Below are 11203 nucleotides of genomic sequence, written 5' to 3'. Positions count from 1 at the left end.
CAAAACACTTCCCTGTGGACCTCCAGAGGAGGTGGAGGGAGAGGGAGGGCCAAGAGCTCCTTGGAGACCTGGGGAAGATGGTGACTGAGGTGCGTCTCACACAATAGGAACTCATCAGAAGGAAACATGGAAGTCAGTTTGAGTCTTATGATGCTATTTCCCTTTTTTGGGCACCCCTTCCCCCCTATCTCTTTTGGTATTTAATGGCCATTTCTCTTCTTTTCAAAAGGATCTACCGCTACCAGTCACATGACTATGCCTTCAGTAGTGTGGAAAATTTACTACATTCTCTAGGAGGGGACGACTTCAGTGGAATGCTTAATCGAACACTTCTTGAAACCTTGCAGAAAGCAGGCTTCTCTGAGAAATTCCTTGATGAAATTGTTGCTCCTGTCATGAGGGTCAATTACGGCCAAAGCACAGACGTCCATGGCTTTGTGGGTAAGCCAAGGCTCGGAACTGGAACTATTAGTTCATAGAGGGGCTTACCGGATGTTATGGTGGCTCCTGCCTTTAGGCCATGAGTTGGTGAAGACTACCTTTCTCTATGAAACCTTGACATTGTTGGCAAAATTGTGTAAATATAGACGTGCATTTTTATGGGGGTGGGGGGTGTCCTTAGCTTTCATCAGTTGAATGGTTTTCAGCTGGGGGAGATTTTGCCCTCAGGGGCAATTTGGCAATGTGGGGAGACATTTGGAGCAGAACTTACCCAATCGGGAAGGGAGAGTGGATGGAGGGCCTCTTAGAGTCAGAATTAACACATTTTTTTTCCTACCTCTGACAGGGGCAGTGTCACTGACTTGTACTGATTCTGGCCTTTGGGCAGTAGAAGGTGGCAATAAACTTGTTTGCTCAGGGCTCCTTAAGGCTTCCAAAAGCAACCTTATATCTGGCTCAGTAATGTCCATAGAGGAGAAAACAAGGACCAAGCAAACTGGTAAGCTTTAACTTCTATTTTGTTGTTCCTGTTTTCCCCTGTAGAAAATAATTGCTCAGGGAGAAAAACCTGTCTTCCACCATCTCTCACTCAGTTCCAGATGATGGAATTTTAAATTGTATGTTGTGCCATGTTGAAATATTCCCAGATGTGCTCAAGTACACTGGCATGACTCCTTGGATTTAAAAAATAATCTCATCCTAAAAGCATAAAAAAAATTCCATATTTTGTACTTAGTGACAGGGTATTATTTCCATTCCAAGTAGGAAATTGGCCTCAATTTCAGACAGTTATCTTAATGGATAAACTCCTTTTTTCCTTAGAATTATAAACTATTAAGAAGATATAGAATTATTTTTAGAAGGCATAAAATATAGTTATGTTAGAAACACTAAAGAAATGTGTATTTCCTTATTTCCTCTAGGAAACCCCACAAAAATGTATGAAGTGGTCTACCAGACTGGATCTGAGACCCGTTCAGACTTTTATGACATCGTCTTGGTGGCCACTCCATTGAATCGAAAAATGTCTGGTATAACTTTTCTCAACTTTGATCCCCCAATTGAGGAATTCCATCAATACTACGAACATATAGTGACAACTTTGGTTAAGGGGAAGTTGAATTCCACTACTTTTAGCTCTAGAGCCTTAGATAATTTTGGTCTCAGTACAGTCTTAACCACTGATAATTCAGATTTGTTCATTAACAGCATTGAGATTGTATCCTCTGTACGAGGAAATAATCATCCTCAATCATCAACAGATGGGACACATGTTTGGAAGATCTTTTCCCAAGAAACTCTTACTAAAGAACAAATTTTAAAGCTCTTTTTGTCCTATGATGATGCTGTGAAGAGGCAGTGGCTTGCATATCCTCACTACAAGCCTCCAGAGAAATGCCCCTCCATCATACTCCACGATCGACTGTATTATGTCAGTGGCATAGAGTGCGCAGCAAGTGCCATGGAGATGAGTGCCATCGCAGCCCACAATGCCGCTCTCCTTGCCTATCACCGCTGGAATGGGCACATGCACATGATTGACCAAGAGGGCTTATATGAGAAACTTAAAACAGAACTATGAAATAACTCACTCCCTGCCCCCTCCGCCCAGTTCCAAATGGAATATCATTGGCAAAAAGCCACCATCTGAGCAGAGATGAATTTGAATCACATATTTTGCCATTATCATTAACAAGAGGAATCCCAGTGACTCATGAGAAAATAAGGGTCTAAAGCGTGAAGGTGTAATTGGTGCATTTATGCCATCTCCAAAATTTCTTAATAAACTCCTTTAATATCCATTAACTGTTTCCCAAACTTGTCTGATTGTAAGAATCATCTGGAATTTGTTAAACATACAAAATTCCCTAGCTTCTCTGGAGATTGAGTCAATAGTTCTGCAGTTGAGGCCCTGGTTTTGAACAAAACCATAGAGCTGAACACTTGAGGAAGATCTTAAAGACGTACCTTTTGGTTGGGGACTAGTTCATTTGCACTGAAGTGCTGGATGTGATGTTGAGTCAGATAGTTAAAACTACTATGGGAGCTGGTATCTTATGCCTGGCTTTAGTAATTTATACCCTTTTTAAGTTAATGTGCCCGACTTTCTGAACATGCTTTTGATTGTTCCTGTCTCATTTTTTTAGCGGTGAAATGTAGACGTCTTAGTAGTATAACCTTAAGATGTCATACAATAATCTCCAGTAAAATGAAAAGCAAATATAGGTTATTAATTGAAGAAACAGACATTCTTTTATCAATTCCTCACCTATGGAGCTTTTTAAAATACTTATAGACCCCACAGAGATTCTGATTGAATGGATTGAGGATAGGACCTTAGCATTATAGGTTAAGTTCCTAATGTGCAACTTGGATTGAGAATCACTGATTTGGGGGTCTAAAATGTCTCCAAAGGATTTTTAGTGCCTTAGAAGTCCCAAGAAATCTAACCCACTATCAAAGCAGATCCATTTTGTGAAGAATGATTTCTTTCAATGAGAATTCTAGTAGTAACCTTGATAGTAAGAAGCACTGACAGTCTTAGCAGAGGCAACTTAGATTACTCCAGAATTGATATGAGTAGGATATTCGGAATGACACCATGTTCAAGCAAATCCAGTTGTGTTCGAGCTGTTAAATACTTCTAAAGCTATTGTACCATTTTGGGTGAGAAACTGGTTGCTGAATCTCATTTTAAGGCAGTTCTCAACCTTGGCTGCACATTGGAATCCCTGTAGGACTTTAAAAGCTTCCCAAATGATTCCAATATGCAGCTAAACTTGAGAACCAGTTCTACATCTGCTGTACAAAGATAATGAATGACTGTCCTTATAGTCACTGGTAGGAAAGAACAAGTAGAAGCTTGTGAATTCAACAGTAACTGCAGCACAGTTAACATGCACTGTTAAAAGTTTGTCAAAGGGTTATTTTCTAATTTTTTACAGAAGAATGAGGCATTGTTATTTTTTTCCATTTGTGGTTTTAATGAAGACAATATGTAGAGAATGTAATAGTTATGTATATGCTAAACTGGTAAATAATAATGAAATAATTTAATTTCTATCACCTGTAAACTTGTTTTGCAATGGGATATATTTTTACATATAAGAACATCAGTTTAAAGTGTTGCTGTATGTCAAACCTACTCTCATTTTCACAGGGCATCTGAAATTGCTTCCTCAAAGAGCAAAACAGTTTATCAATATATCAAACATATTAGTTTTAATGCAATTATGGTATTAAAGAATGTTTCTTTTTAAAAATTTTTTTATTGGAAGAAAAATACTATCAGAGCTTGTTACTCCAGACTACTCTACTCATTTTTATAGAAGAGAACGGTAAAAATGATGCAGGGGCTGAATGAAAGAAAAACCAGCTCCACTTGTGTTTCTCCAACTTGAATATGCATTAGACTTACCTGGAAGGTTTGTTAAAACATTTCTGGGCCTCACCTTCAGAATGTTTCAATAGGTTTGGAGTGGCATACAAAAATTTGCATTTCTATTTCTAGGTGATGCTCCTGGTCTAGAAACCACACTTAGAGAACCAGTTCTACAATTCAGTTCTATGTGGTTGAAAAATTGCAAGCCTGTCAATTTCAATGAAGATTTAAAAAGAGCTGCTGAAGAATGTTAGAATAAAAATGTGTTGGATTTCACACCATCTTATTGTGATTGTTTGATCCCTCTAGCTGTTCTTTTGCCATAAACATTTTCTATAAGTAGGAAATACTGTTTAGAGCTACATATGAGCCATCCACTGTGTTCTGTGTTTTGCAAGTACCTTACATACTCACTTGTTTATACCCCATTCTCTACAGTTTTAAAGTGATTGAAGATTTGTAGGCTTTTTATCAGATCACAAAAAGAACAGGCCTAAGCATTTGCTTAGTAGGTTTAAGATTGGGTTTATGACACAGCCACCTGTAATGTATCTTTCATCAGTTTGTGTGCCCTAAAATTCATGAACTAGATGAGTGTATTATGGGCAGCATTATCACTGCTCTCTATACTGCACAATAAACAATAATACACAGTAATGTTTTTCTCTGGAATTCTATGTCTACTCTTGTATTCAAAAAATTTTCCCCATTTTTGTTCAAAATAAACAACCACATCATTACTTCCTGTTTTACTTCTGTTGTACTATATATTTGGAGTGTAGGTGTACTTGGAAAGCCAGAGTATATCAAAGTTACTCTAAGAGCTTTGAAAATTATAATGTTTCAGAAGAACACACTCAGGTTTGCAGGTTCTTTATCTCTGTTAAGAGATGGGAAAAAGGCATCCTTGCCATGTTTCACATTTAATCAGATTCTTCTATATTAATGTTTAAAAATCTTTGGAAAAAAATCAGTCCTAACCAGGAATAGTTCAGGTAAGTAAAAATTAGAGCTAATATTCTATTTTCTAAGTTTAGAACATCTGAGAAAGCATTTTTGACTATTACAAAAGTTTATTTAACAAAAAAGTTCAACATGAAAATGTACAAGACCTAATTTTTATATTGTAGCAGAACAGCAGCTGTGGCGAGGGGACATGTGGAAGCAATTTCTCTGGTGAACAAAGCCATTCTTTATACTCGTTCCAAGGCTTCTAACATGATGATACTATTTCCTCGAATTACCTAAGAAAAGTAAATTTGAAAAGAATAAATTTATTTAACAGACATGGTAATCATGATTGAAGAATTTTCACATCTAATATTTTTCATTATTAAATGTCAGTTTGTGAGGCTTTTTTTTTAAGCCATAAAGACACCAAATAAGTCTAAATCATGATGTGAAGCTACTTAAGCCCTTTTTAATAAGATGTGCATCTAGATCAAAGGCTAATAACTACCTTGTTGAGATACCAAGTTTCCAATGACTCATTTCACCTTCTGAATGGCAGAACTCTCTGCCCCTGAGGGATCCATAAATTATGGGGAAAACAGATATAACAGAATATGTATGTAGGAGTTTAGGGGTGTAAGATCATTTAGGGAACAAACCAGGATGGAAGTTGCAAAAATGCATGAAGTAGGCTTCATGAAGATGGCCTTTTAGTTGGATTTTGAAAATCAGATAGAATTTTGACAGGAAGATAGGAAATTCTATCTTATCTGGGGGATAGGAAAGAATCTAATTTCAATGCAGTAAAACGTTATGAAGGGAAGGGGGGAAACAAAGGTAGTTTGTACACAACCTTAAAAGGGCCTCAAATACCAATCTTAAAAGTGTTTGGAGAGCATCAAGAAACCAACAATGAGNTCCTTTATTAGAAAAGAATTGCCATTTCACCAGTTCCTGAGGAATCCAGAGAATACTTACAAGGTTTTACGGGCTCACCAATAAAAGAATAAGTTTTAGATAAGCATTTTCATGACAATAATTTCTATTTTTCTTAATGTTAGGCTTATAATTTAATAATTCTTTAAGTGACCCAACTAAAATATACACGGAGTTTTTGCACAAGACAAACGTGCACTTAAATGCAAAATTATTAAATACAAACTTTTCCTTAAATCTGACTTCTTTGTGGGGCTGGTAATAAATTAATCGTAGGCAAGACAGACCAGCTGTCTGCCTCACAAATTGATCCACAGAAATGTTGCATCCTTTGTGCTAGCCAGACACTACACGCAGAATTCCAGCATTACATGGTATAAACAAGATAGAGAAGTACGTACTGAGGAGACATAGAATATATTGGCCCCTACCTAAAGTAGAAATATTCTACTTCGAGTTGATTTTACTGAGTGCAAGGGAAAAAACCCCCTAGACTTCTTTGATTATAAAAAAAATGAATGTTCTCATATATCTGTTAACTGAGCAAGACACCACATGACATTCATGATTAACTTAAGTACAAGAAAGCAAGGGATTTCTAAGTTCAAGTTCAAAGAAACAGCTACAAACACACTCTTGAGATTAAAGTGGCTTTTGATTCGTCATATACTATGAAATACTTCCACTTCACTCTTAGTTCCTTATAGAATTATCCTCCAGCCACTGGATCTAGACTAAGATGCTATTTAAGATGCTCAACAAAGGGTGGCATTCAAAATCTAGTAATGAGTGCGTGGGGGAGACGTGGGCCTGGGAGCTCGGACCAGGGCAAGTCGGCGGAATTGTGGCGCCTTCGATGCCTTTAGTAACCATGCCAACCAAGCAGCAATGCAACGTCTGCGCGGGCTTCAGGCCGGGAAGCGCGGGACCCTGGCTAGTATCTCCCGGGCCTCCGACCGGAAAACGCACGCCAGGCACACTGTCGGAAAATGGAGGAGAATCGAACGAACTCGAGGTCCGCAAAGAAGCTGCCAATCGCGTGCGGCCCTCGCACATACTTACTTTTTCAACTCGGGAGGATGAGCTTTGCTCATGGTGCCTACTTAGCGAGCTCAAAGAAGCCTCCAAACGGAATTCGTGGCCTCCCTCACGCTCCCGCCGCACACCCGGCTTTGCGTCTGACGCCACTGATCCCGTTAGCCAATCGATTGTCGGCCCCTTTCACATCTCAACTCGCGATACTTAGGGGAAGCCTGGGAGAGTCGACCAAGCGTCCGGTTGCGTCGCCAGCGATTGGCCAGGACGAAAGGGTGGTGCTCGAGGCGTCCTTTTTAATTCCGGTTCCTTGTCTGTAGAATTGAGGTAACGCCCTCGAGTCTATCTTCTGAGCTACACGGGTTCATCCCTAATTTTAGTGGATCTCATCGTTTATCTTACCATATACCAAGTGAAAATAAGCTCTGGGTGAGTGGGCCTCCGGTATTTTTTTTGGATTGTATTCCCCCAGCATATGCTAATAAGCCCAGGGCTTATTAACATCTCAATTAGTGACCTCTGCATCGGGCCAGTTTCCATGAATTTGAATCTAGGGCCCGGAAGTGNAGAACAAAATGACAGCAACTTGTCTGTTCCCCTTCCCCCAATTCCCCAGTGCTGTTCCCATCCTCCCAATTCCCCAACTAAAAAAAAAAACCAACAATGAACCAAGTTTCAGTTGGAATAATAACTGTTCTGGCAATAGCATACACAGTTCACCCTTGAACAATGTGGGATTAGGGGCACTGACCCCCAGGCAGTCGAAAATCTGTGTATAGCTTTTGACTCCTCAATTGTCCCTTGAGGGGGATTGGTTCCAGGACACCCTGCAGATACCAAAATCCACCAATGTTCAAGTCCCTTATATAACATGGCAGAGAACAATGTACGAGGTCTGACAATTAAGTTCGTGAACTTGTTGCAATGATGTTGCTAATCATTTTTGATACCAGAGGGATTATTCATTACAAATTTGTACTAACCGGACAAACAGTTAACCAAGTTCACTATTTGGAAGAGCTGAAAAGGCTGTGTGAAAAAGTTAAATGACCTGAACTTTTCGCCAACAATTCGAGGCTTTTGCATCACGACAATGTACCAGCTCATAAGGCACTATCTGTGAGCGAGTTTTTAGCCAGTAAACAAATAACTATTAGAACACCCTCCCTATTCACTGGCCCCCAATTACTCCTTTATTTACCTGAAGACAAAGAAAATATTGAAAGGAAGACATTTTGATGACATTCATGACATCAAGGATAATATGACGACAGCTCTGAAGGCCATTCCAGAAAAAGAGTCCCAAAATTGCTTTGAAGGGTGAACTAGGCACTGGCATCGATGCATAGCTTCCCAAAGGGAGTACTTCGAAGGTGACCGTAGTGATATTCAGCAATGAGGTATGTAGCACTTTTTCTAGGATGAGTTCACAAACTTAATTGTCAGACCCTGTATACAGTCGGCCCTCTGTATCAGGCCCTCTGTATCAGTAGATTCCAAACCGCAGATTGAAAATACTGTTTTTGATCCGCAGTTGGTTGAATCTGCAGATGCAAAATGCAAAACGCAGGGATACTGTATACTTATTGAAAAAAAATCCATGTGTAGGTGGATCTGTGCAGTTCAAATCTATGTTGTTCAAGGGTTAACTGTAACAGAATGGGAGACCTTAAGAGGCAGAAATAGAAGTTACAAAGAAAAGGCCCTAGGAGCACAGTGCCTGACAATAGCAGCCATTCCATAAATGAAGTTAAACCAGGATACTTATGAGCACAGGTGAAATGGCTGATATCTGAGTTCAAGAGGGATAGAAAAATAAGTCAACTGGAAGGCAAGGGCGTCTGTACAGTCCACTAGAGAGCCGCTGGTGGACTGTAGATCATAACACAATCACAGATCAGGTCACGTAGAGTTGGATAGGTGGAAGGACACGAGGGGGACCACAGGAAATATAACAATTTATTAGAAATGGAGACATTTTAAATAAGATTCAAAGTCGAGCTAGGCTCCAAGGAGCTGGAGTAAAAACAGCTACAAATTGTTATTTTCTCCCTTAATTCAGCTTGCTTTATTTATTTATTACATACACTATTATTTACTGTGTTCCTCACTCAAATGTCCTTTCTGTGAGGGCAGGCACTTTGCCTGGGGCAGTATCTCCAGGGCCTAACTACTGATAGGCACACAGAGGCCCAATAAGTCCCTGTTAAACAAATGAGGGGCCTGCCGAGTGGCGCACTGGTTAGGAGTTGGCTTGGGACGCCAGCTCTGAGCAGCAGGGCCCCTGTTTGGATCCCACATGAGGGACAGTAAAGCTGCAGCCTCTACAGCTAAGATGGTGGGCAATGGCTTGACTTGGAGCTGGGCTGCCATGAGTCACTGGCGACGGCGTAGGCTGCAGTGGGCTCCTGTAAGCTACTGTGAGTGGCTGGCAGCCAGCGTGAGCTGCCAAGAGCCACCGTGAGCAGCCGTCCAGTGACCGGTGACGGATCTGCCTCATTCGGGAAGACTGCAATGATAATACCAACATGGGCTAGTGAAGTGACGTCCTCCACAAATAGACTGAAGAACAAAAGGACGGCAACTTCTCTGTTCCCCTTCCCCCAATTTCCCAACGCTGTTCCCCTCCCCCAATTCCTGAACAAAATCTTATAAGAATAAAAAATAAAAAAAATAAACAATGAACTTGCACGTGATCACTGCAGCTGACAGACTGGAAAGTGACAAGTGGGACTGTCTTGGAGCCTGGCAGAAGCTAAGAGCAATAAGTATGGTAAGAAAGTGGCAAAGAATTAAAGAGCAGCATTAAAAGAGAACAATGGGGACTGAAGGAGCCTACAGACTCGTACTCTTTATAAGTTAGGAATAGAAATGAAGCAAGCACAAAACATGTTTAATTAGTTCTTAGTTTTAAATTCTTTGCTTATTTGCAACAGATGGTGGACATCACATCTCACTGATCCAAAGCATGAAAAACTACTACTTTTATTTCCTGGCTCCCTCCTAAATTTGCCCATTTCTGATACTTTCCCTATAGGTGGAGAGTGGCAGAGAAAACTTACTTCAGGTAACTAGGGTTTTCAGATCTCAGGGCTTTTTAGTTTTGGAATTATTAAAAAACAAAACGGCCATTTTGAACATTTTCTAAAATGGTGTCACACACTTGTCTGCCTTCTTACATGATATGTAGACAGCAAGTGTAGTTGGTGAACACCTCTGCCTTGTTTGAGGCTCCATTCTCCAGATCTAACTGGAACCATCAGGTCTGGAATTCCATATTGCTCCTTTTGTTGTGCCTCAATACTAGTTTTTGCAAAGTGCTGCTGAAGCTTTCAGCCTCTTGAAAGGGCACAGCCGCCTAATACAGCATACAAACCTACAACGGAACTATATAAGCACAAAGCTCGTAAGAACTCCTGAACTATGCAGCATCTTAAAATATGGAATCTTTCCTACATTCTTAGAGGAACCCTGGGGTGGAGTGGTATTTTGATGAAATAAGACAGAAGGGAGGCTACTGATACCTCTGGGGATGTCTCAGAAGAGGCTAGTCAAGATATCATTAGGTAACTATCCAGCTGACAGATCCCCCAAAATCACCTCTCCCTCAGAACACATATTCTTTATATAATAGTATTAAGTAATTTCAATGCCTGCCGTGGGTCACTGACCTGGACAAGGGAATAATGAAGTCAATGTAAACTGTCTCCTTTGACAAACAATTTGTAAAAAAACAAAAACTGTTTGTGTCCCTTCTTTTAAGCTCAGAAGAGCCATTCTTGCATTTTCTTTAGAATGTATTTTTATTAAACACAGATGCTATATTATCATTATTTCGTTTTAAAAATGTTAACTCAGCTGCAAGAATTAGTTCCTTTTAATACAAACTTGTTTTGGTCATACAACAAGCATCGGAAGTGCCAAGGCAGACTTGTCGAACAGTAAGTATGTGCTCATTATTTGAATTACTTGGGATGGCACTGATTTTAACCAATTTCTGTGTATAGAAAATTAAACCCATAAAAATTCTGGAGAATAACTGAGTGAAAGATCCATGATCTATGCTTGATTCCTTCTCTGATAAAATTCTGAGAAGCGTCACACAATACTCTAAAGTTATCTTCCCAAACTGCGAGAACTGACTTTTAGATGTCAAGTCCTTCTTGAATCCTTTAGCAAATCTGTTGCTATATGAACTAAAAACCTAATGTACCCTCTATTAGAACAAAGCCTTCTTAATTTGTAACAGAAAATTTAAGTGTATTTGAAAACTGATTTATTTTTTAAAGATTTTTTATTGGGGAATTGGGGGAGGGGAACAGCGCTGGGGAATTGGGGGAAGGGGAACAGAGAAGTTGCTGTCCTTTTGTTCTTCAGTGTAGTTGTGGAGGATGTCACTTCACTGCCCCATGTTGGTATTATCATTGCGCTCTTCCCGGGTGCGGCAGATCGGTCACC

General features: G+C 39.9%; 2 protein-coding genes across 2 annotated transcripts in view; one reads left to right on the top strand and one right to left on the bottom strand.

The window, feature by feature from the left end:
• The window catches only part of PCYOX1 (prenylcysteine oxidase 1), a 22019-nt gene extending 17920 nt beyond the window's left edge, over window positions 1-4099 (top strand). Inside the window, exons 4-6 of the mRNA XM_019647683.1 lie at window positions 230-441; window positions 788-940; window positions 1365-4099. Of these exons, the coding sequence (XP_019503228.1) occupies window positions 230-441; window positions 788-940; window positions 1365-2023 (1024 nt within the window). The 3' untranslated portion in view covers window positions 2024-4099. The remainder of the gene's footprint in view (window positions 1-229; window positions 442-787; window positions 941-1364) is intronic.
• A 777-nt stretch (window positions 4100-4876) lies between these two features.
• The window catches only part of SNRPG (small nuclear ribonucleoprotein polypeptide G), a 9759-nt gene continuing 3432 nt past the window's right edge, over window positions 4877-11203 (bottom strand). Inside the window, exon 3 of the mRNA XM_019647684.1 lies at window positions 4877-5067. Within this exon, the coding sequence (XP_019503229.1) occupies window positions 5017-5067 (51 nt within the window). The 3' untranslated portion in view covers window positions 4877-5016. The remainder of the gene's footprint in view (window positions 5068-11203) is intronic.

Source organism: Hipposideros armiger, unplaced genomic scaffold (assembly GCF_001890085.2).
Source record: "Hipposideros armiger isolate ML-2016 unplaced genomic scaffold, ASM189008v1 scaffold_114, whole genome shotgun sequence".
In the NCBI taxonomy this organism is placed as follows: Eukaryota; Metazoa; Chordata; class Mammalia; order Chiroptera; family Hipposideridae; genus Hipposideros; species Hipposideros armiger.
The sequence above is the reverse complement of the archived record's forward strand: the minus strand, read 5'-3'. Positions and strand labels throughout refer to the sequence as shown.